Source organism: Primulina eburnea, chromosome 14 (genome assembly GCF_022965805.1).
Source record: "Primulina eburnea isolate SZY01 chromosome 14, ASM2296580v1, whole genome shotgun sequence".
Taxonomy (NCBI): Eukaryota; Viridiplantae; Streptophyta; class Magnoliopsida; order Lamiales; family Gesneriaceae; genus Primulina; species Primulina eburnea.
Window position 1 is genome coordinate 4,839,520 of NC_133114.1, and position 26,980 is coordinate 4,866,499.

Sequence of the window (26,980 nt, forward strand, 5' to 3'; positions counted from 1 at the left end):
ATCAATGGCTGAGATCCTGTGAGGACACTGCCCCTACAGGTAGCATCTACTCTACCATTATTTGCATATAACAAATAATTTTCTCAGAGTTCAATTTGAATTTGATCAATAAGAACAAATCATATTCTTTCTCCGTAACAAAATAAAAGATTTGTTGGTTCTAGACAGATAGTAGAGATTCTTGTGTAGTTCCTAAGGTTCAGCTCAGAAGGTTGTTGAATCGAACTGGAGTGGGCTTTGTACAATGGTTGTACTAATCAAATATTCTAGTGGAATCTATCTAGAAATAACAGAAGAGAAGACGCGGAAGCTTTGTATTCGAAATTATATAAACGAACTCTCGACACTTTCAGTCAATTACTTATCTGATTTGATTCTTTATGTGTATATTTTATTTAATTTGTTTATTGAGATTTTCTCGTACTTCTATATTTTTAGTTGCTTGATTCACTTAGCTTGATTGAAAATATATTTCAATTGGCTAACCAAGTTTGAGTTGCAAAAACTGCTATAATTGTTTAATAAGTCTATTTATCTTCTCTAAACTTATTTCGATCCTAACAAGTGGTATCAGAGTGAGATTTTCCGATCTCTGAATTTTTTATGTACACTACTGACATCTTTTAATAAGATCCATATGATTTCTAAGGAAGAATGACTGAAAAATCCAGATGCAAGCACAATCTATCAGTACAAAATGACGACATGTTGTATGTTATAACTGATGGATCCATGAAGATCATCAAGGCCAATCCTCTTATCGGAGCTCCTCAAATGGTTGATAAACCAAGAATGGAGTGGTCTGTCTAAGACAAGAAGAAAGACAACCTTGATAATGTATCCAATGATATTCTTTACAAAACACTCGATAAAAATATAATTAGTAAGATTAAAACTTGTTTTACAACTAAAGAAATCTTGGAGAAGCTAACTCAACTATGTGAATGGAAAGATCAGACCAAAGAAAACAAGCTGATGATATCCATTCAGAAATTTGACATCAAGATGAAAAGTGGAGAGACCATGAACAAGTTTGATGGAGATTTAGTAGGATTGTAATCGATTTGGCTTCCATTAGAAATGATTACAACAACCGAGAAGTTCCACTGAAATTGATTCCAAGAGAGTGTGATTTCAACATCATATCCATGCGTGAATCAAAAGATCTGAATAAACTCGAGCCGAACGATATGTTTGTCGAACTGAAAGTTATGAGTTCGAGTTGTGAACAAGGAATGATGAAGAGACATATGTACCACAAACAAAAAAAGCTCTGTTGTATCTAAAGAATCTCCATAAAAATCTGCAGAACAATTAAGAAATGACTTTAAGTCTCTCTTTGTCAAGAAGTTTTAAAAATTCATGAGGAATAATCACAGTAATTTTCAGAATTTAATAAGAAAAACAACTACAAAAAGGAGTCAAACTTGTTTGATCAAGGATGTTTTAATTGTGGCATGATAGACCACTTCATTGCTTGTTGCACCAAACCAAAGAAAAACGAGAAGAAGTAATATGAGAAAAGAATAACCAAATATGAAAGTAAATATTTCAAAATGAGAAGAAAACAAAAATTTTTGATGGCAGAAGAAAGCAAAAGTAAGTGTGTTGAGTCAAATTCTAAAACATTTGGTTCATATGATGCATCCAATGAGAGTGATGAAGAATTAGTCAAATATCTAATGACTAATGATGATCTAGAATCCAACAATGATGAGGTATTTGACTTTACCTCAGATGAATTTATTTGAGATGATTTAATCATTGTACTGAACGAAATGGTAATGGAGTATAACATACTTTTGCATACATTTGAGCAAGTCAAAGCAGAAAACAAGTGTCTAACAGATAAGTCTAACAACTCAAGTTGTATTCAGCCTGACGAGCTAGACAGTCTAAAGACCAAAGTGAATATGCTTATGACTAAGAATGAAAACAAGTGATTTGAATTCTAATTAATAATGATTGAAAATCAAATGTCGAACAATCTGATCAACACTTGGACGAGTTCTTCTGTTTCGCTTGGAAATATTCTGTAAGAGCCCAAACGTTTTAAGGCCCAGCCCATGAAGTTAAATACTAATATAATTAAAAAAAAAAGAAAAAGAAAAGATAATCACCCTCAGCACCGATTTCTCTCTCCTCGCCCGTAGCTTCTGTTCTTCATTTTTTACAATTCTCGTTCGCTTCGATCGATCATATCTCCGTCTCCAGTTGCCGGAAAAATTCAAGTAAATACATGATTGGAAAGCTCTCGACGAGAGCTACGTTGTGATACCCATATTGAAGTGTTTCTCGACACTTTTCGAAAATCCGCCGCCCCTTTCTCCGCTGAATCGACGCCGTACTTCGCCGGAGGTCGGAAATCGATTGAGGGCTTTTGTTCTCTGGGTCATAAGCTTCGTTTTGGTATACATATTGCGGTATAACTTATGATTTCATAAATTGTTTATGGGTTGTTCCATTTTTGGATTAACTTTGGTACCAATATTAATAATTGTTATATTATTGATTGTAGGTGCTATATCGGAGACGGGTAGAGGTATCTATCAAATTTTCGAAATTTGTTGGGATTAAATTTCGAAAATTCAGCATATTAAACTTGGGTTATTGAATTTTAGTGTTCAATAATTAGGTGTTTAGATGCTCTAGAATTGTCGTATATTAATTTTAGAAATATTAAAGCCTAAATTATGAATTTTTGGAATTTTAGGCTAAATTAGTGAATATTGGAAAAATAAATTGGACTTGATATGAAATGTATTATTTGCCACAGGATTGGAGTTTTCAGGAAATAATTAAGATATTTTGTGGTAAATTAAACATCGCTTGAGGTACGCATGAACCGTTTCCTTATGACGTCTATAATGATGTGGAATGACGTTAAGTATTTTGTAATGAGTTGTGGCGTGCTTTATATGCTTCTGTGAATAACGTGATTGCATTCATGCATTTATGTTATGGCATAGCATTTCGAGCCTTGACTCCGTTGATTGCTATTATTATTGATCTGTTGAGCTGTTGCGTCATCTATGGAGCGCGTGATAGGATAGATCACTCATGACATCTTATCGATGGAACGAGTGATAGGATTAGCACTCTCCTGATGACTGCTCGAGGACTGACCGGGTCGCTACCGGACCCTCGATGCTACGTGCATGGATGAGCGGCGGCATGCTATTACGTTGATGCAGTCCTGGCACGGGTGGCCACTGTTTCTGTTGCTGATGCGTTTTATTGGACTCCGTTTTGGTATCCGTTATTTCATTGTTACCGACACGCATTGCATTGCATATTATGACATGTTACTTGATTTTATTTCACGTCAGTTATAATTGTCATAATTTTACTGGTTCGTCGTACTGGGGCCTGACCCCTCGTTTCTTTTTATGCTGTGGTTGTTTTTGATGCCATAGCAGGTTATCCAGGAGGATTTGACGCGTCTGGTGGAGCGTCAGGTAGAGGTGCCCAGTCGTCGAGTCAGGGTTGAGAGTTCCCAGATATATATGTATATTATATGGAGTCATACATTTACCGGGGAGATGCCTCGTGTAGCTGTACTGTTGTTTTACGATGTTTTGAATTGATAGTTGTGTGATCGAGCCTTGCCGGCTCTGCATGTGTTTAGTCCTGGCCTGTGCGGCTATAGGTTTGTGGATTGATGTTGTGAGTTTATTTCGAGTATATAAATGTTGTTTGTGATGTTTTGATAATTTTGGGATGTCCTATTTACGAATAGGTCATGCCGAAATTTCTGTAGGCCCAAAATGGAAAATTTTTAATCGCTTTCGCTGTTTACATTAATAAATCCTGCTGTTTGGTAATTAAATATTAATCAGGAGCACGGGCCGGCACAGTTGGTATCAGAGCGTAACTGGGATATACTCGAATTAGAGTCTAGGGCACTTGAGTCTAGACACAAATAAAATTATTGCGTATGTGTTTGACTATTTGCTCTTGTTTGAACTATGTGTTATGATTATTTGAATTATCCTGATTTAGCACTGTTGATTAGATTTTGACTTAGTTTAATAACTAGCTACGAGACTAAGTTCAGCTTTCCTTTGGTTCTTTTGTGCTTATTAAGTTATTTTGCCTTGATCTTAAATCCTTGTGTCTTATAGAATGGCACCTGGAGGAAGAGGCAGAAAGGGAAAAGAAGTTGTTCAGGAGTCAGAAGCCCAGAATGTTCGAGGACTTGAAGATATTGTTAGGGGTAGACGTGGTCGTCCTGCAGCCCAGGTTGCTAGAAACGTGGAGGAAGAAGTCGAGCAGTTGACTCAAAAAGTTGGTGGGATGCAATTAATAATTTCTCAATTTCAAGAATTACGTCCTCCCAAATTCTTCGGCACTGAAAATGGCGAAAAAGCATCCGGGTGGTTGAAAAGCATAAACCATCTATTTAATTTGCTCGAATATACCGAAAGTGTCAGACTGAAGCTGGCAATCTATCAGTTAAAAGATCGAGCACAACTATGGTGGGAAGCTGCAGAGAAAGCACTGAAAGCATCTGGACAAATCATTACTTGGGAAGTATTCCGTACTCAATTTACCCAAGAATATGCACCTCCTTCTTATTATTATGGCAAGGAAGAAGAGTTCAACCAATTGGTGCAGGGAAATAAAACGGTTGTTGAATATGCTTCTCAATTTTCTGCTCTATTGCCATATGTGCCGCACGTTGCCAGAAATGATCAATCCAAACTTTCTCGTTTCCTGCATGGGCTACAAGGGACTATTCATACTTTGGTGATGACTGGATCGCCTAATACATATGTTCAAGCTGTAGAAATGGCGAAGAAGATATAGGCTAGTTTGCTCAGAGGAGAATCACGGCCAGTTCCAGTTCCATCATCTACTTCTCAAGGATCTGGAAGTCATATGCCGATGCCAGCGGGTTTATCTCCTTATCAGCCTCAACAGTCATCCCAGCAACCGAAGCAACAACGATTCAGAGCAAGAGGTAAACAATTTAAGAAGAGATCTCAGTCCAGCTCCTCCAGTTCAGGCAGTACTAGAGGGAGCAGTGTTGTCGGGTCTTCGAATGCTGTGTATTGTGACCGCTGTGGTGGAAGACATTTTAGTTCACAGTGTATAGGAGTCCAGGGGTCTTGCTATATATGTGGTCAAGTTGGACATTTCGCCAGAGTATGTCCTAATGCACAAAGACAGCAATTTCAGCCACAACAGTCTGGACAAGTTCCCCGAGGACCAGCTTTCCAGCCATATGCTCCTGCACAGTCATTTCAGCAGTCTGGCTATCCACCACCTCGAGGTCCTCCTCAGCAGCAATTTCCAGTGCCGCAGCAGGCTCGAGTACATGCGTTGACTCAGGACCAGGCTCAGGATGCACCAGGCGGAGTGATTGCAGGTATTTGCTATGTTTTCTATTATCCTGCGCGTATATTGATAGACACTGGAGCATCTCATTCATTTTTATCTGCTGCATTTGTTGATGAGCATGAGATTGCTACTATTCCGTTGTTGGATACTGTGTCCGTGGCTACTCCTGCCGGTGTATACTTGATGTCTCGCGAGATAGTTTTGAACTGTGTGATTAGATTTGAGAATAATATATGATAACTAATCTAATCAAGTTAGCCATGTCTGATTTCGATTGTATCCTCGGTATGGATATACTGACGAATTATCGAGCTACTGTGGACTGTTTCCATGGAATTGTCAGATTTAGACCGTATTATGGCAGCAAATGGAATTTTTATGGTTATGATTCACAGTCTCGAATTCCATTAGTATCTGCAATGGAAATGTTCAGGTTGTTGTCAATCGGCAACGAAGGATTTTTGATCTATGCTCTTGATGCAACACGGGAAGAACGATTGAAAGTTTCAGACATTCCTGTTGTCAAGGATTTTCCTGATGTATTTCCTGATGAGATTCCGGGTTTTCCGCCTCAAAGGGAAATAGATCTTAGCATTGAATTGATGCCAGGGACAAATCCTATATCTAGAGCACCATATCGTTTAGCTCCGACAGAGTTGAAAGAGCTCAAAGAACAGCTTCAGGATTTACTGGAGAAAGGCTATATCAGACCAAGTATGTCACCTTGGGGAGCTCCAGTATTGTTCGTAAAGAAGAAAGACGGAACGATGAGAATGTGTGTCGATTATCGGCAGTTGACCGGGCTACTGTGAAGAATAAGTATCCTCTGCCGCGTATTGACGACTTGTTTGATCAGTTGCAGGGTACTTCTGTGTATTCCAAGATTGATCTTCGTTCCGGCTATCATCAGCTCAGAGTCCGAGAGGAAGATGTTCCTAAGACAGCGTTTCGGACACGTTATGGACACTATGAATTCCTAGTTGTGCCGTTTGGGTTGACTAATGCTCCAGCGGTGTTTATGGATTTAATGAATCGTGTATTCCGGGAATTCATAGATAAATTCGTTATCGTTTTCATTGATGACATCTTGATTTATTCCAAGTCACAGAAAGAGCACAAGGAACATTTGAAATTAGTTCTCCAAACACTTAGAGAAGCGCAGTTGTATGCCAAATTTTCTAAGTGTGAGTTCTGGTTGGATAAAGTTTTATTTTTAGGCCATGTTATATCTGCACAAGGAGTATCTGTTGATCCTAGTAAAGTTGAAGCTGTTATTAATTGGCCTAAACCAACCAATGTGTCTGAGATTCGAAGCTTTTTGGGGTTAGCTGGGTACTATAGGCGTTTCATTGAAGGATTTTCTAGAATAGCTAGGCCTATGACCCAGTTGACACAAAAAGATCGACGTTTTGTGTGGACTGCAGAATGTGAGTCTAGTTTTCGGACTTTGAAAGAAAAGTTGACCACATCTCCGGTGCTAGCTTTGCCTTCAGGCTCAGGTGGATTTGTTGTCTGTACAGATGCTTCTCTAAATGGACTGGGTTGTGTTTTGATGCAAAATGGGCGAGTGATTGCATATGCTTCTCGTCAGTTGAAGCCACATGAGACTCGATATCCAGTTCATGATTTGGAGTTAGCTGCCATTGTGTTTGCATTGAAGATATGGCGTCATTATCTGTACGGAGAACAATTTGTGATTTATTCTGATCACAAGAGTCTGAAGTATCTTTTCACACAGTCTGACTTGAATATGAGACAGCGTCGATGGTTGGAATTACTTAAAGACTTTGATTGTGAGATCCAGTACCAACCAGGGAGAATGAATCAAGTTGCAGATGCTCTGAGTAGAAAAGTTCAGCCTAAAATGTTGAAATCTTTGACTATTTCAAAAGTTCATGAACATTTGGGAACTTCAGGATGGACTTATCAGTCTAAGGGCGACTACTTTATAGTTTCATCTATTCAAGTTGAACCACAGATTGTTTCTAAAATTAAAGCAGCACAGAGAACTGATCCACATGTTCATAGATTGAAAGAATTGACTCAGACAGGTCAATCTGACAAGTTCAGTGTTGCTTCAGATGTATGTCTGCGCTATCATGGTAGACTTGTGGTTCCGAATTTGATAGATTTGAAAGAATCTATACTTCGTGAAGCTCATTGTAGTCGGCACAGTGTTCATCCTGGAATCAGAAAGATGTACTATATCTTGAAATCTCATTATTGGTGGGAAGGTATGAAGAAAGAGATTTCTAACTTTGTGGCTAAATGTTTGACGTGCCAACAGGTTAAAGCTGAGAGAATGAGACCTGGTGGTATGTTAAATAGTCTTGAAGTGCCACAGTGGAATTGGGAGCACATTGCTATGGATTTTGTGACACACCTACCTCGTTCTAATCGTGGCTGTGATGCGATTTGGGTGATTGTGGATAGATTGTCTAAATCAGCCCATTTTATTCCTTATGATCGTACTTGTACTTATAAGAAAATGGCAAAAATGTACATCGATCATGTAGTGAGATTGCATGGTGTGTCTGTAACCATAGTCTCAGATCGTGATCCCAGGTTTGCCTCAAAGTTTTGGGGCAGTTTGCAAGCAGCATTGGGTTCAAAGTTGGCGATGAGTACTGCATATCACCCACAGACAGATGGTCAGTCAGAAAGGACCATTCAGACACTCGAGGATATGTTGCGAGCAGTCGTGATGGATTTTAGTGGTGGTTGGCAGGAATCATTGTCACTTGTGGAATTCTCTTACAATAACAGCTTCCAAGCAACCATCGGAATGGCACCATTTGAAGCCTTGTACGGCAGAAAATGTAGATCTCCGATATGCTGGGAAGATGTAGGAGAAAAACAGATTGCAATACCAGAATTTATACAAGAAATGAAAGAGAAGGTTGAAATGATCAGGAAAAGAATGAAAGCAGCTCAGGATCGTCAAGCCAGTTATGCTAATAAAAGGCGTAGACCTTTAGAATTTCAGGTTGGCGATCAGGTTTTCTTGAAAGTATCACCGTTTCGTGGTACTATGAGATTTGGGCGCAAAGGGAAACTAGCTCCACGTTATATTGGTCCATATGCAATTGTTGAGAGGATTGGCACGTTGGCTTATCGTTTGGACTTCCCGCAGAGTTTGTCTGCGATACATGATGTGTTTCATGTATCTATGTTACGAAAGTACGAGCCAGATCCTTCTCATGTTTTGAGGACTGATGAGGTGGAGTTAGATAATTCTCTTAGCTATGTTGAGCATCCAGTGCAAATCCTTGATCGTAAAGAGAAGCAACTTAGGAATAAGACGATTCCGTTGGTTATGGTGCAGTGGAGTAGACATGGGAGAGAAGAAGCTACATGGGAATTAGAGGCTAAGATGCGTCAGGAATGGCCTCATTTGTTTGAAAATGTAATAAATTATTCCATGTATTCTGATTTCCCTATGTACTATCAATGGTAAATGTTTAGACACCACTTTTGTGTAAATGATATGTATGTTCGATTTCGAGGACGAAATCTATTATTAGTAGGGGATAATGTAAGAGCCCAAACGTTTTAAGGCCCAGCCCATGAAGTTAAATACTAATTAATTAAAAAAAAGAAAAAGAAAAGATAATCACCCTCAGCACCGATTTCTCTCTCCTCGCCCGTAGCTTCTGTTCTTCATTTTTTACAATTCTCGTTCGCTTCGATCGATCATATCTCCGTCTCCAGTTGCCGGAAAAATTCAAGTAAATACATGATTGGAAAGCTCTCGACGAGAGCTACGTTGTGATACCCATATTGAAGTGTTTCTCGACACTTTTCGAAAATCCGCCGCCCCTTTCTCCGCTGAATCGACGCCGTACTTCGCCGGAGGTCGGAAATCGATTGAGGGCTTTTGTTCTCTGGGTCATAAGCTTCGTTTTGGTATACATATTGCGGTATAACTTATGATTTCATAAATTGTTTATGGGTTGTTCCATTTTTGGATTAACTTTGGTACCAATATTAATAATTGTTATATTATTGATTGTAGGTGCTATATCGGAGACGGGTAGAGGTATCTATCAAATTTTCGAAATTTGTTGGGATTAAATTTCGAAAATTCAGCATATTAAACTTGGGTTATTGAATTTTAGTGTTCAATAATTAGGTGTTTAGATGCTCTAGAATTGTCGTATATTAATTTTAGAAATATTAAAGCCTAAATTATGAATTTTTGGAATTTTAGGCTAAATTAGTGAATATTGGAAAAATAAATTGGACTTGATATGAAATGTATTATTTGCCACAGAATTGGAGTTTTCAGGAAATAATTAAGATATTTTGTGGTAAATTAAACATCGCTTGAGGTACGCATGAACCGTTTCCTTATGACGTCTATAATGATGTGGAATGACGTTAAGTATTTTGTAATGAGTTGTGGCGTGCTTTATATGCTTCTGTGAATAACGTGATTGCATTCATGCATTTATGTTATGGCATAGCATTTCGAGCCTTGACTCCGTTGATTGCTATTATTATTGATCTGTTGAGCTGTTGCGTCATCTATGGAGCGCGTGATAGGATAGATCACTCATGACATCTTATCGATGGAACGAGTGATAGGATTAGCACTCTCCTGATGACTGCTCGAGGACTGACCGGGTCGCTACCGGACCCTCGATGCTACGTGCATGGATGAGCGGCGGCATGCTATTACGTTGCTGCAGTCCTGGCACGGGTGGCCACTGTTTCTGTTGCTGATGCGTTTTATTGGACTCCGTTTTGGTATCCGTTATTTCATTGTTACCGACACGCATTGCATTGCATATTATGACATGTTACTTGATTTTATTTCACGTCAGTTATAATTGTCATAATTTTACTGGTTCGTCGTACTGGGGCCTGACCCCTCGTTTCTTTTTATGCTGTGGTTGTTTTTGATGCCATAGCAGGTTATCCAGGAGGATTTGACACGTCTGGTGGAGCGTCAGGTAGAGGTGCCCAGTCGTCGAGTCAGGGTTGAGAGTTCCCAGATATATATGTATATTATATGGAGTCATACATTTACCGGGGAGATGCCTCGTGTAGCTGTACTGTTGTTTTACGATGTTTTGAATTGATAGTTGTGTGATCGAGCCTTGCCGGCTCTGCATGTGTTTAGTCCTGGTCAGTGCGGCTATAGGTTTGTGGATTGATGTTGTGACTTTATTTCGAGTATATAAATGTTGTTTGTGATGTTTTGATAATTTTGGGATGTCCTATTTACGAATAGGTCATGCCGAAATTTCTGTAGGCCCAAAATGGAAAATTTTTAATCGCTTTCGCTGTTTACATTAATAAATCCTGCTGTTTGGTAATTAAATATTAATCAGGAGCACGGGCCCCCACATATTCACGAGGTACAAAATCAAAATGGTGATAAGAATATCTTAAGCTTTAATAATAATGATTCCAGTTCATCTAAAGCAAGCACTCAGTTGTTGTCGCTGCGACGGGGCGGCATTGCGGTGGAAGGGGTGGTGTCCGAAAATTCCCTTGTGAAAATATGAGTGGCCAAATTCTTTGTGAAGGAGATGAGAGAAAAATTTTGGTGGAGAAATTGTCTGCCAAAATCTATTTGTAAAAATTGGTTTATTTCTTATGATTTTCAATGAAATATTTATAACTTTTGATTCATTATCAAATTAAGAATCCCTCTTTAATTATAATTCATAATCCTATTCCTACTAGGATTCTTTTATTTTCATGAATTAAATATTTTCATCTAGTATATATCATACAACATCAACTCTTGATAATTAAATATATATATATATCTATATATATCTATATCTATATCTATATATATGTAAACTTAAATAATCATTATTTAATTTCTTAACTAATACATCAATTATAGACCCCTCTAAAATATTACATGAGAATCATGTACATATAGCTGTCACCACTACTAACATTGTTATTTAACTAGTAGATTTTTAATTTACTAAATAAAAAATTATCAACTCATTATAACTATACTCAATGATTAGACAATGCCGATATACCGATGATACAAATCTTGTTCATATAATGAACATATTTTGAAGATCAAAATTTTCACAAATCCATTTTTGACAGTTGTTAATTTTGTGAATTCATCCACCAAAACAGTCAGTTCCACTTTCATTTAATTAGCAGTTAAGCTAACTTCCACAAATTCCAATAATAGAATCCAATTATAATTATAAGTAATCTATTTGATTTTCATCAAACTATAATCACCAAATTTGTAATGCCCAAAAAGTATAGAATTGATAAACCAAGATTATTAGTCTTCATTAACGCGAGACTCGGAAGATATGAGAATGCATGACCTGCGATGTGGGAAGAAAAGACATGAGAAAATAGAGTTTGCAAGACTGCAACCGCGTCCAGAACAGGAGTGCACCCGCGGTCATGCAATTGTGGATTTTTGCAAAAAAGGCCGAAGCATTACCGCACCCGCGGTGCCAGACATGATCGCACCCACGGTGCATGGACAGTAAGTTGGTGTTTTTGGAAATGGCCAGACCGCACCCGCGGTGGGGTCACCGCACCCGCGGTATTGGAAGGACCGCACCCGCGGTCATGCGTGTTGCATGAAAAATGATGCCACGTTTCCAGATTTGCATGCAGTATATATATAGATGATTGACACGTTTTCTTCAGAATTTCAGAAAGGAAATCGAGAGCTTTGGGAGAGAAGTTGATTTCTTAAGTTAGAATTTGATTTACAAAGAATCCGTCTATCAGAATTCGAATCCGAACGTAGTACCGTGTTCCTCTCGACTTGAGCTACACAAGGACGTAAGTTTCATTACGTTTTGCAGTGTTTTGACATTATGATGTTGTCAGAATTGCATGTGATTCATATATGGTGTTTCTACTACCGTAGACATTATAGAATTGAAGTCAGATTAAAGAACAGACCGTGTCTGTAATTGTTATGATTTTTGAAAGATATTGACTGAGATTCTATATCAGAATTGTGTTAATATTCAGAGTATGAATTGTATTGACACAGATTATGGGTTCTAGAATTATATTTGTGATGTTCAGATTGACGGGGTTATTCAGATTGTGTTATTATACCGTCGAAACATCAGTTAATTCAGATTGATCAGATTCAGTAATGATTTATATTTCATCGTGATTGCGTTGATATGAATCAGATTGTGTATTGTTCAGATATTGATCAGATTATATTCTGAGTTGAGTATTGATCAGAACAGATTGTGTATTGAGTTATTCACTGACACAGTGTATTCGATATTGTCATTTCAGATTTGATATGGACAGAGTTGAATACCAGACTTCGTCTTCGTCAGACAGGGACGACAAAGGTATAATTCATGTGATATTTGGGAAGACACAACTCAAATAAGATCCTATTTGAGTTTCCCAGCAAAAATCACATACTAGACTGTTATTTATACTTTGAGATGTTTATGCTTTGATATGAGATTACTGCCATATTCAGAGATGAATATGATTGTGCTTTGTTTACAGATTGATATTCATTGCATCTAAGATAGGAGAGTCGTTGACAGTCATTGTCAATTATCTAGATGTTCGGTGTATCTCAGCTTAGGAGCAGCTATGACTCCTTTGTCAGCCGTTGATACAGCTCAGACCGAAGTCTAGGAATAAGACGTACAGTCACCCCGATTGGGAGAGTAGGTGACAGCCATTGACGTCTTATTCACCCCGGGATCCCTAGAGTTATAGTTGAGTCGAGTTTAGACATGATTTGACTAAAACTGCATGTGTTTAGAGATGTGGTTTCATAGAATATGAAACCCATATTTATTGCTTTCAGTATGATAGCATGTTTATATGATTTGATTTAAATTGCATGTCTATCTGAAAGGAGTTGCATGCTTATTGTGATTTGATTTCATAGATTATGAAATCTATTACTTTGAATATGTTCATGATAGCATGTTTTATGATTTAGATTGTTTATATACATGCTTACCATGTTTTATACTGTGATTTATTCTCACCGGAGTTATCCGGCTGTTGTCTTGTTTTGTATGTGTGAATGACAACAGGTGGGACTGGATCGGGGTCAAGAGGATGAGGAGAGAAGAAGAGTTTGCGTGGTGATTCCAGACTTAATGTAGATTTGGTTTATTACTTGAACTTAGTAACTGAACCTTAGACTTAGATTGTACAGTATTGTACTTTTATACTGAAATGTATTTTATACTGAGATGTATATTATTTAGATTCCATTACCTTCCGCATTTACATTTTAAAAAGAAAAATTTTTAGACCCTGTTTATCAGAACTGATAATTAAATCCCAACGACGATTAAGAAGATGATTAGCGTCCGGGTCCCCACAAAATTCAACTCATTGAACTTGACTTTCTTGACGGAGACACAAAATCCAATGCATGTGTGACTCTCAGTAGTTCAAGGATACAGTTTCGTCGTGACTTCACAACTTCATGTGATTCAGAATTACATCTATTCTTATCATGGCTTACCCTTATTAGCCTCATTATTCTCACGAATCTCTTGATCAAGAATCTTAGAACTCAAGTTTGATTACACCAATCGGATCATGGTAAGAGTGTCTAATAGCGTAGCCCCATGATCCCCTAAGTATCAATAATAGTTGTTACAACAACCTTAAGTTATGGTTCACATACAACATGGTCCATTCAACTCATATATCCGATCGAATCTGCAACCAATGGTATATCGAAAGTTTCAAATGAATTTGATAACGATGTGATATATCTTTGAGTATTAATAGTTATATCTTATGTGCATTTAGGAAAGGTGAAAGAACATGTCTTGCTCTGGCCAGAGACTCCTTGTACTATTAACTCATCATATCACATATGACATCTTCACCCATAGACAAGTGGTGAATCCCCGAATACAACACATTTGCTCCTACGTATTTCGAAACTACATCCAACCTCACCACATGATGTCTTTCAATGGAGTCGGTAAACAGATGAAAGTACATGCTAGTACGTACATCCTCTATGTTGTCCCGTGTCGAAGGACTAATGGTGTAAAACCATAACCACAGACTATTATACTCGATAAGTGATAACCACTTGGACAGCCCGGGGAGATTGTTCAATGCTTCATCAAATGATTACTCATCTGTATGAATGGACATCTTTATGTCCTTACTAGTGAAACATGACATTTATATCACATATGCTAGTTTCAAGCTCAAACGACTTTTATCCTTATTTTAAGCGGTCGATTATACTAGGAACCTATTTAGAATATACAATACACTTCTTAATGAGTTTCATTATCTTATGTTTATTGGCATACCTCATGGTCTTTTATGCATATTTAAAGATTTATACTGCTTGCATGAGTATACAAATAAAGTAAATATCATAATTAGATAAAATCGTAAAATGTTATTAAAATAAAGATTTTTTTTTACATAAGAGTCAATAAAACTCAAACTACAAATTAGCTCGCATCTAAAAAATCCGAATGCTTTAAACTTTTTGATGATGTGGAAATCCACCGCCGTTATCATTAGATGCATATTTGGTAAACTTTCGGACAAAAAACAATAACTAACAAACCACTGTACTAAAATGAGTCTTTCCAGCGTGCTTATGTCCTCACTCACACGTACCCTAGAAAACTTCCCAGGGCGTCACCTATCTCAAAGTTGCCCCAAGTCAAGCACGCTTAACTTTGGAGTTCTTATGTGATGAGCTACCGAAAATAAGATACACTTTCTTGATATAGTAGTACCAATCAAATCTTTTAAGTAATTTTCAACTGTATAGTTCCATACCTGAATAGTTTTGGAATCCCTCTTCTTCCGGTGTAAGATCGGTTCATTTATGTTCTTTCCGCCTAAAAACCTGTCAGGAGCCGTTCATTGTCCGTGCAACCTCATTGTACCGACAATCACTCCCTGCCCTCTTCGGCCCTGGACCTCATAACGTTATGCAATTTTTCAACTTTTTTTTATGACGCGAGAACCCATATACTGATACACTAAGTAAATATCTGAACTAACACAATAACATACCAACTTCGTTAATGAAATAAGCGATGCACGGGATAAATTATGTATGTCGTACTTCGCTTATGCTTTGACCATTTTATTTGGGTAACATGTTGCTTTGACCATTTTAAACCCATTACAGTTGCAAATGCCACGTTATAAACTGTTAACTCAACCTCGGTGTAGATGTCACCAAAAAAAAAAAAAACAAAAAAAAAAGTAAATAAATTAAAGAAGACAAATCCCTTGCAAAAATTACACGTTTACAATTTAAATGGGGCATCAAATTGGATTAATGATATAATTATATAAATGACGAGTTTCTTTATAATATTTCCTCGTTAGCTTTAATCTTTATACAGGAAAAGGATTTAATTGGGTTATTAATTTTCCTTTCAATTCCTAGTTGACTTTATTATGTTTCTCTTGACGTCCCAAAACAACCATTTATTGTTTGAATCCAAAATCGGCATACACCACACATTTATTTATCACAAAAACTTTGGTAAGACGGTTTGTTAGATCAATCTTATGAGACGAATCTTCTATTTGAGACACTCATTAAAAAAAATTATTTTTTATTCTAAATATGAACAATGTTAACCCATCTCACGAATAAAAATTTGTGAATAAAGATTTATGAGATCGTCTCACAAAATATTTACTTTATATATATATATATATATACATATATATATATATATATATATAAACATATACTTGAAAAAATATATTTCAAAATAATATATAATATGACAAGGGCTATATTGATTGAAATAAATATTAAAATAGTAATAGAGTAGGTTTTTTGTGAGACGGTTTCACGAATATTTATTTGTGAGACGGGTTAACCTACCGATATTCAAAATAAAAAAACAATAATTTTTCATAGATGACCCAAATAAGAGATCCGTATTATAAAATATGACTCGTGAGATCGTTTCACACAAGCTTTTGTCGTGATAATAAAACTAGATCATATATTACATTAAACGATGAAATTAAGTATGATTTAATATTTAAGTATATATTATTTAAAATGATAATGGGGCAATGCAAGAGTGACGATAGAAATGGAAGGCGATTAGAATTTAGAAGAAGGGATGAATGCAAAACCCAGACACAATATTTTATTATAAATAACACCTTTTCCACCATTATCCTAAATTATTAATTGAGATTTGGGTTCAATCCGCCTCGATTCTGCGTTTGCTGCGTATGTAGCCGCGTACAGTATCGACTACCTCAACCGCATAAGCCATTGGATCGAGTTTAGAGGAGATACATAACGGGCTTTGATCAGATATTTTTGAGGATTGTTGTTGAATTTCAAATGGTGATGGAAGATAACGAGAGCTGTGGAAGTAGGGCGGTGGAATCGTCGCCGTCGGAGACCCGACAGCAGCGGAAGAAGGTGGAGGTTTACAATGAGGTTTTGAGGAGACTCAAGGAAGCCGACCACCCGGAGACGCGGGAGTCGGCTTTCGAAGATCAGCTGTGGGGGCACTTTAATCGCCTTCCGGCGAGGTCGGTCGCTTTTCTCCTTGTTTTTAATGGGTGACACTTTGATCTTGTATTGTTTATAGCTCCATGTATACACTTTTTGCGCACGGGCGTGTGTAAAAGAAAAGAAAGTAGAAATACATTTGTATGGAGATTTTGTGCTTTTCTTTTTTCTCGGAGAGGAATACGAAAGCTTTTTATTTACTTGTTACTGGTGTAGTTGTTTATGTTTTGATGTTGTTGATTGTTATTGTGACGTGTAAGCGTGTTTTTCAGATCTAATCACTGTACATGTTCTGGATTGAAGATGTATCTTTTTTGTGATGTGTTGCATGTGGATGATTTTCGTTATTTTTCTGTGTATAACGTACTTATTAGCTATTTGATATGTAATTACTTTGTGATTCATGGTTTGGTTGTTTCGACATTCAAGGTATGCGATGGATGTGAACGTGGAAAGGGCGGAGGATGTAATTACTCACAAGCGATTACTGCATCTTGCACGTGATCCTGCTGAACAGCCTGCATTTGAAGTTCGCCTTGTGCAGGTCGCACCAGTCACTGAAGGGAATATAGGAGATTCAGTCCATTCACAGTCACCAAAAAGGGGGAGGTAATGGTTTCGGTTTAGAACAATCTCGAATGGCACCATTAATGATGTCTCATTTGCTGTTACACCCATTCAATTATTTACAGTAGTTAGTGCTTTATCTTTTATTTGATGTGCTGATTTACCACCATTTTTCGGTCAGTATCCATCCCCCACCTGCTTTTGGTTCTTCACCAAATCTTGAGGCTCTTGCACTGGAAAGTAGCAAATCAGAAAATCCAGATGGAGACAGTGCTGTAAATGGTGAAGTCAAGTTTCTAAGGTATACTCTTTTTGAGCTGTCACTCTATCAGTCTTGTACGCATATACTTGCTCAATCCTTGGTGTCAGCATTGGGAAATAATTTTCTAATTGGGTTTTTCATAAAATTAATCTGGAATTTTTTCCAGTCCCTTGAGTTCTTTCTCGCTACAATATTATTTAGCTTTGATTCGACTCTTTCTATGCTTGTTTGCAACTGTTCAAGCATACATGCCAATGAATCTCTAATGCCTTGTGCTCTATCTGGATTGACCTCTACGCGTTTTCTTAAACTGTTGATAATTGATCTTAAAGGCTGTACCATTTCATTGAAGTGACCAGGCATGTTTTGGAGTATGTATATTAGAACTTACTTCTCCTTGTAATCAATAATGTAGGCCCATGCATGAGATTACTTTCTCAACAGAAGATAAACCAAAGCTTCTGAGTCAGGTAATTAATACCACTTTGGCATGATCACTCAATGTTTGTAGCACTTGACTGAACTATTCACTTGTGGGCCTTGCAGCTGACAGCTTTTTTAGCTGAAATTGGGCTTAACATCCAGGAAGCACATGCCTTCTCCACAGTGGATGGATATTCACTAGATGTCTTTGTTGTTGATGGCTGGCCGCTTGAGGTATTCAATCGCCAGTTCAAACCCCTTCCTTCACTTTGCCTATCCAACATGGTTTTGGGGGGAATGACTGCGTTTTTCCGGTTTAATCATCTTCACATTTTATGCATCCATTCATTTTCACGAACATTGTACTTTCTCGGAGATATGTTGTTTATAAATGCCTTGAACATTTTGAAGCTATCAGTCGTGAAGAACTAGTGATTGAAAGCGTTGGTTATCTTCTTGGTTTGGACTTTGCTTTATTTATATTTTCATTGATGCTTTTTGTATAATAATCTTAGATGTCTGCACATGTATAGTTTCTCCTTTAAAAGAATATAGTAGGTTTGAGAGTGTGTAATTTTTCTAAAATGAACTTTATGGAAGATCTGAAGTGTGCTTTTAATGCTGTTAGCCAAACTCTATCATAGGTTCTAAAAACAAAATGGTCTTCTCAGCGCCTTCTATTCATGAAGTGGTAGAATTTTGACCGACCTTTTAATATGTTCACTTTTCAGGAGGTTGAACAACTCCGAACTGCCGTGGAAAAACAAGTTTTAAAGTTTGAGGTAATTTTCTCTTATTCTTGCTTTGCTCATGGTTAGGCTACTATGAGAGTAAAAATACTGCAACTGTCATTTAGATGAATTGACTTTGCTTCTGTTCATAATATTTAATTTTGTATTCCTATTCATGTGCTGTTCAGTTATGTTTGCTACTAAAGATAGGGGATGAATGAAGCTTGTATTTGATTTTTAAACTGCAAGTCTTCTCTGATGCTGTTATCATGAACTATGTTTTATATTCTTGCAGAAAAATTCATGGCTCATTCCACAGTCTTCACCTCCTCTTGGTGAGCGTCAGAAAATGGAGATCAAAAGTGAATCTGATCATTTGGAAATACCCACCGATGGCACTGATGTCTGGGAGATTGATCCCCAGTTTTTGAAATTTGAATCCAAAGTAGCATCAGGCTCATATGGTGATCTGTAAGTACAAGATATGCTTCTTTTAAAGCTTATGCTTGCAGGTAAGCGCTCATTCATTTGAAAATTTCTTTCAGATACAAAGGTTCTTATTGCAGTCAGGAAGTAGCAATCAAAATTCTCAAGACAGAGCGATTGAATGCAGAATTGCAGAAGGAGTTTGCACAAGAAGTATATATAATGAGGTTATTTCTGAATCTTGCGATATATTTCTTGATTCGTCGTTCAACACTAATTTTCTGAAGTTTACGTATGGTTATGAGTTATTCTGAATTGAAGCCATTACTTTCATGGTCATTTTCCTTCTGGCTTTTTCTTTTATTCTCACTTTATCAGCATGTATTTCTTGCAGAAAAGTTCGGCACAAAAATGTTGTTCAGTTCATAGGGGCATGCACTAAACCTCCAAACTTGTGCATTGTGACAGGTACGTTTCAAACCATGACTTTCCAAAATGTAGATTTTATGACTTTTCAAAATGTTAATTTTGGATATGTTTTTGATTCTTGCAACTTGGAAGCTTGTCTAAAAAATATATTGTTTTGTGCTTCTTTACTTGCAGAATTCATGTCAGGAGGGAGCGTTTATGATTATTTACACAAGCAAAGGGGTACTTTTAAGCTTCCATCTTTACTTAAAGTAGCGATCGACGTATCAAAGGGGATGAACTATTTGCATCAGAACAATATCATTCATAGAGACCTGAAGGCTGCAAATCTGTTGATGGATGAAAATGAAGTAAGTGTTACGCGCTTCAAATGCATTGAATCTTCTTGACACTATTAATCTTAATTCTTATGACCATAATTTTATGTGTAGAATTCTGCTTGTTCACCTCACAAGTTCGTCCATGTCAATGCTGGGTCTTTGTGAAGAAATCTGCATAATATATTATGGGTCTTTGCATGATAACTTTTGTTTTATTGGTTTATCCTCAACTTGAAACAAAAAACCATTTGAGCTGAATATGATGCATGTAGAACGGAAAAAGCAGTTATTTTGATAATTTGTTTGTGACCTTGTCTACGTCTCATTTATTAGCTTTTCCAGTTAATTAGGCATTTCATCTTCTAAAAATTAAAATTGTGAAAAAGCTTTTGTCGGTACACATGCATTGTGTGGATTATCAAGTTTGGTGATGTCTTTTATGCTCTGTAGTTGTAAAGATCTCAAAGCAGCTTTTGTTTTAGGTCGTCAAGGTTGCTGACTTCGGGGTGGCCAGAGTGAAAGCTGAAACTGGTGTTATGACTGCTGAAACAGGGACATATCGGTGGATGGCTCCTGAGGTGTGCTATTCTTTATGCTTTTTCAACTCCACGATTTTCTAATCATTATTGTCGCACTCGTTCTGGTTGGATATTTTTGTGTTTTTGAATTCACTAACTAGTAATTATTCTCTTGAAGGTCATAGAACACAAACCTTACGACCATAAGGCCGATGTATTTAGCTTTGGCGTAGTTCTGTGGGAATTACTCACAGGAAAGGTACTACCTTGTTTTTTGAAATCTAGGAATCAGTATTTTTCTGGCATGCTCGGGGCTTAGTGTTTTTGTTTTGGCTTGCCAGCTTCCATACGAATACTTAACACCTCTACAAGCAGCAGTTGGAGTGGTCCAAAAGGGCCTGCGGCCAACTATTCCGAAGCAGACTAATCCAAAGCTTGCCGAGCTGCTTGAGGGATGCTGGCAGCAAGATCCAACTTTGAGACCCGACTTTTCTGTTGTAACAGAAATCTTACAGAAGATATCTAAAGAGGTAATTATTTCATTCAGTGCAGCCAACATGAATATTTGTGCTTGGTCACACGTTTCACTTGAGATCTTGCTTGAATGGTATTTTAGAGAATTTAGTCTGAGAGTTGAAACTTCAACTTGTTAAAAGAAATACAGGTAACATTTAGATTTTTTAGGAGGTTTAGATGTCATTCAATGGTGCATTCTTGTGTAGCCAACTAATTTACGCGCACAATGAGCAGGTGGGGGACGATGGAGAAGGCCGAAAGGAGAAAGCTGGAGGATTCTTTTCTGCTCTTCGGCGAGGACATCACCATTGATGAGAAAACTTGAATTTAGAGTCGTTACCTATCTGATTTAACTCTATTTGCAATGTACAGAATGCTTCTTTCCATTTTATTAGATGTTTTTTCCTTCAAAGTAGAGGTTCTCAACGAATTTTTCTTTTAAATTTTCTTATGTTTTATCACCGAGGCTTGAAGATAAAATTTATCTTAGTAAAAAGGCTTCATGACTAATGTTCTGTTTTCGATTTTTCTTTTGTTTAACACTAAACTACTTTTTTATTATTTTGTTTACGGCTAATGTTCTTCTAAAATAAATGAAATGTTCCAAAAAATCTTTTCGTGATTGGATATATATCTATTTGTTATGAATAGTGGAAATATAGGTGCAATATGTTTTATCCATCATTTAAGATTTCTATTTATAGAATATATTTACAGAGTTTGAATAGTTGATAAAATAATGAAATATAATATTTTATCTATTATACTCTTCTTAAGATAAATATCGACTCAACAAATTATTTATGAGAGATGTGGGGCTTAAATGTTCGTTAAAATTTTGACAGTAAAATTCAATGGAAAAAAACTGAACGAATGAAAAAGAATACGATAATAAATACTTTTCATGACATCAATCATCTAAGATAGATACTCCATCATATATCAATCATCTAAGATATCTCAATTGATGCATCTCTATCGTGTGTATCAATTTCTTGAATGTTGAAGTTGGCAATGCCTTTGTGAATAACTCAATTACATTCTCACTTGGGCAAATTTAATGGACATCAATATCACAATTTAGCTCATGTGTATAAAAGAATTTTGGTGAAATATGCTTTGTTCTATCACTTTTTATATAACATCATTTTAACTGTGCAATTCGAGCTGCATTATCTTCGAACTGTCAGTATATTTTTGGTTGTTGGCAAACCATACGATTATTGAATACGTTATGTCATGGATCTCAACCACACATACTCCCGACTTGTTTCATGTATTGCAATGATCTCATAGTTATTTGAATACGTCGCTGTTAAAGATTGCTTCACCGACTTCCATTATATAGCGGTGTCTCCTCGTATAAACACATAACATGTCTGAGATTTAGCTCTATGTTGATCAGAAAGATATCATGCATCTGCATATCCAACTGAAGAAGACTTTGATTTTGTCGAATAAAATAATTTCATATCAGTTGTACCATGAAAGTAACGAAATATGTGTTTACATCATTCCAATGTTTTCGGGTTGGACACAAGTTATATCTTGCTAAGAGATTAACAAAAAATGATATATCTGGGACAATTTGCCAGATATGATAATGCTTCAATCACACTTAGATATGATATTTTTGGATCAACAATTTTTTCTCCATTTTCAAGTGGTCGAAAATGATCTTTGTTAGCATTAAGTGATCGAGCAAACATTGGTGATGCTAATGAGTGTGTCTTGTTCATATAAAAGTGCATTAATATTTTTTATGTATATGAAGATTGATTAACAAATATTTTTTCTTATAAATGTTCAATTTGCAATCCGAGACAAAATTATGTCTTTCCTAAATCTTTAATCTCAAACTCATTTTTCAAGTAATTGACAGTTTTAGTAAGCTCTTCTGGAGGACCAATAAGATTTAGATCATCAACATATAATGCCACAACTGCAAACCCTCGTATGCCCTTTTTAAAAAAACACATGGACAAATAGCATTATTTTTGTATCATTCTTTCAACAAATATTCACTAAAACAATTGTATCACATACAGTGGCGTAGACAAAATTATTTTTTCCGGTGGGCAGAATATTTTTAAATATTAATTTGAACTTCATATAATAGAAATAAAAAAGAAGTTAAAGAAACATACTGAATTCTTATTTAAGTCAAACTTTGCGATTTTTCAATACATCAAACTTGTTTATGATAAATTCTGTATCAATACCCAGAGCAATATCCCTCCCTATATAAACAACCATGGTATTGGCCAAAAGATTATTTTCCATTTTATTACGAAGTGGCGTCTTAATGAGTTTCATCCCTGAAAAAGCTCTTTCTGTAGTTGCTGTAGAAACTGGAAGAGTCAAAACCAATCGAACCAACCTATCAATCAAAGGATAGATAACCGACTTCGTTGTTCTGGCCAATGTTTGGCACAAATGATGCAAAGGATCAAGATTCCGAAACTGCGCATAACGCGATACATCAAACTTATAATGATCTAATTCTCTCATCAAATCTTCTCTTTCTTCTCTGAAATTGCTTTTTGTTGCCGATAGTTCTGAAATAAAAGGAGATGTGTTATTTGGCCCATTTAAATCACTTGTTGAAGCTGATTCGTCATTTTTTTTGAAGAAATCAAAGATTTTATGATTCTTCATCGCAATATTTCACATGTAAATTGTAATTAAAATGAAATTTATAAGTTATAATTCGATTTAAATTGCAAATTCCGTATTTTTTAATCATAAAAGTTTAATTTTAAAATTTCAGCATAATTCAACTTAAATTGTGTGGATTTTTAAAATAAAGATAAAAACTTCACAAATTTTTCTTCTTTGAACAAATAATGTAATGTCCGAGAATTAATCACTGTTAATCAAGGATTATTGACTTATAATTTAACGTAATTACAAAAGAGCCAATTGAGATACGATTTAAGAGAATACGCGGCCATTTATTCTGAATTTTAGAATGTATTGCCGAAGCAATACCGCACCCGCGCTCATGGTTAGACCGCACCCGCGCTCATGGTTAGACCGCACCCGCGGTCGATGTCCAGAAGGGTAGCAATTTTTGGGAAAAGTGAGACCGCACCCGCGGTGTTACTATGACCGCACCTGCGGTGTTGGAGCGCACCCGCGGTCCAGCAGCTACCGCACCCGCGGTGCAACGTGTTGTGCAAAAATTGTGCCACCTCGTAGAATTCATGCATGTATATATATATATAGAACGAAATCCTTCAGAATTCAGTAAGAAATCGAGAAAAGGTCCGAGGGAAGTTTCTGAAAATCCTTACGCCTTTTGTGAGAAATCCGTCCGTCTGATTTTGAATCCGACTTCGGTATTGAGTTCCTGGCAACGTAGGCTACAACTGGACGTAAGTTTTACTACATTTTGACATGTTTTAGAATTATGATATTGTCAGAATTGAATGGAATTCATATATGTTGTTCTTGACATGTTAGACATCATAGAATCGAAGTCAGATTAAGGAACGGACTGATTATGGAATTGTTATGAATTTTTAGGGTATATTGATTTATACCAGACAGATTTGAATTGTGATTGGATTACGGATTGTATTGGAGATGGGTTATGGATTGTAACTGTTATCTGGTGATATGGTATTGACGGGGATACTGAGTTTGTACCGTTATGCCGTTGATTTTGAATTAAATAAAGATTGATCAGATTGATATTGATTTGAAAGGTATATTGACATGAGATTATTGATATTGTCATTGCTAGACAGACTGTGAATTCAGGACTTCGACTGAACCGGAACCGGCGAAAGAAAGGTATAAGTCAATGTGGTATTGGGAGATCGACTTGAGTCGGTTAGACTTGAGTTTCCCTAAATCACATACTTTACTTTATTGCATTGATTTGATTGATATACTTGTTCTCTTGATTATAGATAGCAGGTATTAGACGAGTAGTCTTATGACAGAAGTGCGTGATAGTGGTGGGATCACCACGGGCACATTGCACGATGTCATGAGATATTGTGTTGGCGGAAGTGCCATAGTTTGCTACTGGATAATTGGCTATCGATGTGGATAGAATTATAGCTCATTCTATTACTGGTGATCAGTATTGTATCGATGTGGATAGAATTATAACTTCTTCTATTACTGTTGATCGATGTTATATCGATGTGGATAGAATCGGAGTTTCTTCTATTACTGGTGATCGATACTATACTGATGTGGATAGAAACAGAGCTTCTTCTATTACTGGTGATCGATACTATATCGACGTGGATAGAACTGGAGTCTTTTCTATTACTGTTGGTCGATATGGAATGCCAATGTCTGGAAACCGGGATCCCTAGACTACGATTGAGTCTAGTCTGAAACGTGGAGTCACGTATATGTCGACAGTCTATGATTGATTATGTTTCAGAGTTGGATACATATATCTGTTACCTGATTACATGCTTTATATTTATTTATATGATTGCATGTTTCGTTGATTTATACTGGGATTATATTCTCACCGGAATTATCGGGCTGTTGTCTTGTCTGTATGTGTACTTGACAACAGGTGGGACAGGTTCAGGGTCGAGGAGATGAGGAGAGATCGAGTTAGAGTGGAGACTTCGGACTTTGATCTGAGATAGGGTTTGGACACTTGATATTAGTTGTTAAACTCTAGTTTGAATAAATGTTTATGATACAGGACTTGTATTTTATATACTGATATGTATATATGTCTTGATTTCACTACGTTCCGCATTTTAAAAAAGAAAAATTTTTAGACCCTGTTTTATAATCGATTAATTAGTCCCAATGATGATTAAGAACTTGATTAGCGTCCGGGTCCCCACAACATGTGGTATCAGAGCGATAGATCCTTTAGATGGAGATAGGAGCTAGTGAGCGGGGTAGAATGTGTTTTCTTTCCTGCTTTTGATTGCTAGCATGAATTCCTGTTTTAATACATATTTGCCTGAATATCTGATTTTGATATGGTATTGTGTATTATTTGGAATGGATCAGCTGTAAGATGATCCGAGGAGGATTGAAACTGGTAAGTGGTATTTGGAATTACTAACCTCTTTGATTATCAGATATGCCTCCGAGAAGAATACCAGAACAGGGGAGTACATCGAATCCTCCTATGGATGTGACCCCTACTCCAATGGAGCAATTGTTGAAAAGATTTCAGTCATTCCATCCACCGACTTTGAAAGGTACGGAGAATTCCGTGGAATGTGAAAGTTGGTTGGACGATATTGAATCGATGTTTGAATCGTTGGAATATACGGAGGAAAAGAGGGTGAAACTGATAGGACATCAACTGCATGACGTTGCTAAACATTGGTGGATTACGACTAGACGGGCATTGGAACAACGAGGTACGGCCATTACCTGGAATGTGTTTAAGACTGAATTTTATCTACGGTTCTTTCCAGTATCTTATAGGAAGGACAAAGGAGCCGAATTTGCAAACTTGAAACAAGGCCAGTTAAACATTGAGGACTATGTGGCTAAGTTTTCTACGTTGCTCCGATTTGCTCCTCATGTGGCTGAACATGATGAGGCCGTTGCGGACCAATTCATAAATGGCCTGAATCCTGAAATCTTCACCCTGGTGAATGCCGGGAGGCCAAACAATTTCACCGATACCTTGAACAGAGCCAAGGGAGCCGAAGCAGGTCTGATGAGACAGAGAGAGGCCTCGTTTGTGCCTTCAGTACCGAGATCACAGCTGCCTCCACCAGCTCCCCGATTTGAGAGCGGCAGTGGTAGTGGGAAGAAAGACTTCCTGAAAGCTAAGGGGAAGAAATTCAAGAAAGCTGGAAGTAGCTCATCCAGTTCGAGTGGCGCTAGACAGACTGGTCAGGGCCAGAGTTACACAGGACCCTACTGTAGCACTTGTGGAGGGAAGCATTCCACCGAGCAGTGCCGAGGAGTGTTCAGAAATTGCCGCATTTGTAAGC

The 26,980-nt window shown here is 37.0% G+C and overlaps 2 protein-coding genes and 1 long non-coding RNA gene across 5 annotated transcripts; all 3 read left to right on the forward strand.

Annotated features, from left to right (window-relative positions):
- Positions 1-2,116: 2,116 nt before the first annotated feature.
- LOC140812316 (uncharacterized) lies at positions 2,117-3,837 on the forward strand. Its single transcript, XR_012113641.1, has 3 exons — positions 2,117-2,423; positions 2,519-2,542; positions 2,777-3,837. It is a non-coding gene; the product is annotated as an uncharacterized lncRNA (long non-coding RNA).
- A 1,023-nt stretch (positions 3,838-4,860) lies between these two features.
- On the forward strand, positions 4,861-10,689 carry LOC140813268 (uncharacterized). Its single transcript, XM_073171762.1, has 2 exons — positions 4,861-5,371; positions 10,260-10,689. The coding sequence occupies exons 1-2, from the start codon at positions 4,882-4,884 to the stop codon at positions 10,328-10,330; spliced, it is 561 nt and encodes a 186-aa protein (XP_073027863.1). The 5' UTR covers positions 4,861-4,881; the 3' UTR covers positions 10,331-10,689.
- Positions 10,690-16,444: 5,755 nt separating this feature from the next.
- Positions 16,445-21,512, forward strand: LOC140812509 (serine/threonine-protein kinase STY46-like). 3 transcript variants are annotated; one of them, XM_073170788.1, is made up of 14 exons: positions 16,445-16,569; positions 16,640-16,863; positions 17,273-17,452; positions 17,592-17,711; positions 18,088-18,142; positions 18,219-18,329; positions 18,827-18,877; positions 19,122-19,297; positions 19,372-19,479; positions 19,647-19,720; positions 19,856-20,031; positions 20,484-20,579; positions 20,698-20,778; positions 20,861-21,248. In XM_073170788.1, the coding sequence occupies exons 2-14, from the start codon at positions 16,670-16,672 to the stop codon at positions 21,170-21,172; spliced, it is 1,734 nt and encodes a 577-aa protein (XP_073026889.1). In that variant the 5' UTR covers positions 16,445-16,569; positions 16,640-16,669; the 3' UTR covers positions 21,173-21,248. The 3 variants fall into 3 exon arrangements, with proteins under 3 accessions (XP_073026889.1, XP_073026890.1, XP_073026888.1); XM_073170789.1 differs by lacking the exon at positions 16,445-16,569 and adding an exon at positions 21,270-21,512 and having other exon boundaries at positions 16,576-16,863; positions 20,861-21,049; XM_073170787.1 differs by lacking the exon at positions 16,445-16,569 and having other exon boundaries at positions 16,576-16,863.
- Positions 21,513-26,980: the final 5,468 nt, after the last annotated feature.

What these genes read in the sequence shown, in the direction of transcription:
- LOC140813268 (XM_073171762.1), top strand. Translation starts at nt 4,882, where the DNA reads ATGCCGATGCCAGCGGGTTTATCTCCTTATCAGCCTCAACAGTCATCC. An exon ending in ACCAGGCGGAGTGATTGCAG is followed by an intron (nt 5,372 to 10,259) that starts GTATTTGCTATG and finishes ATGCCATAGCAG; the next exon opens with GTTATCCAGGAGGATTTGAC.
- LOC140812509 (XM_073170788.1), top strand. Translation starts at nt 16,670, where the DNA reads ATGGTGATGGAAGATAACGAGAGCTGTGGAAGTAGGGCGGTGGAATCG. An exon ending in TTTAATCGCCTTCCGGCGAG is followed by an intron (nt 16,864 to 17,272) that starts GTCGGTCGCTTT and finishes TCGACATTCAAG; the next exon opens with GTATGCGATGGATGTGAACG. An exon ending in GGGAATTACTCACAGGAAAG is followed by an intron (nt 20,779 to 20,860) that starts GTACTACCTTGT and finishes TTGGCTTGCCAG; the next exon opens with CTTCCATACGAATACTTAAC.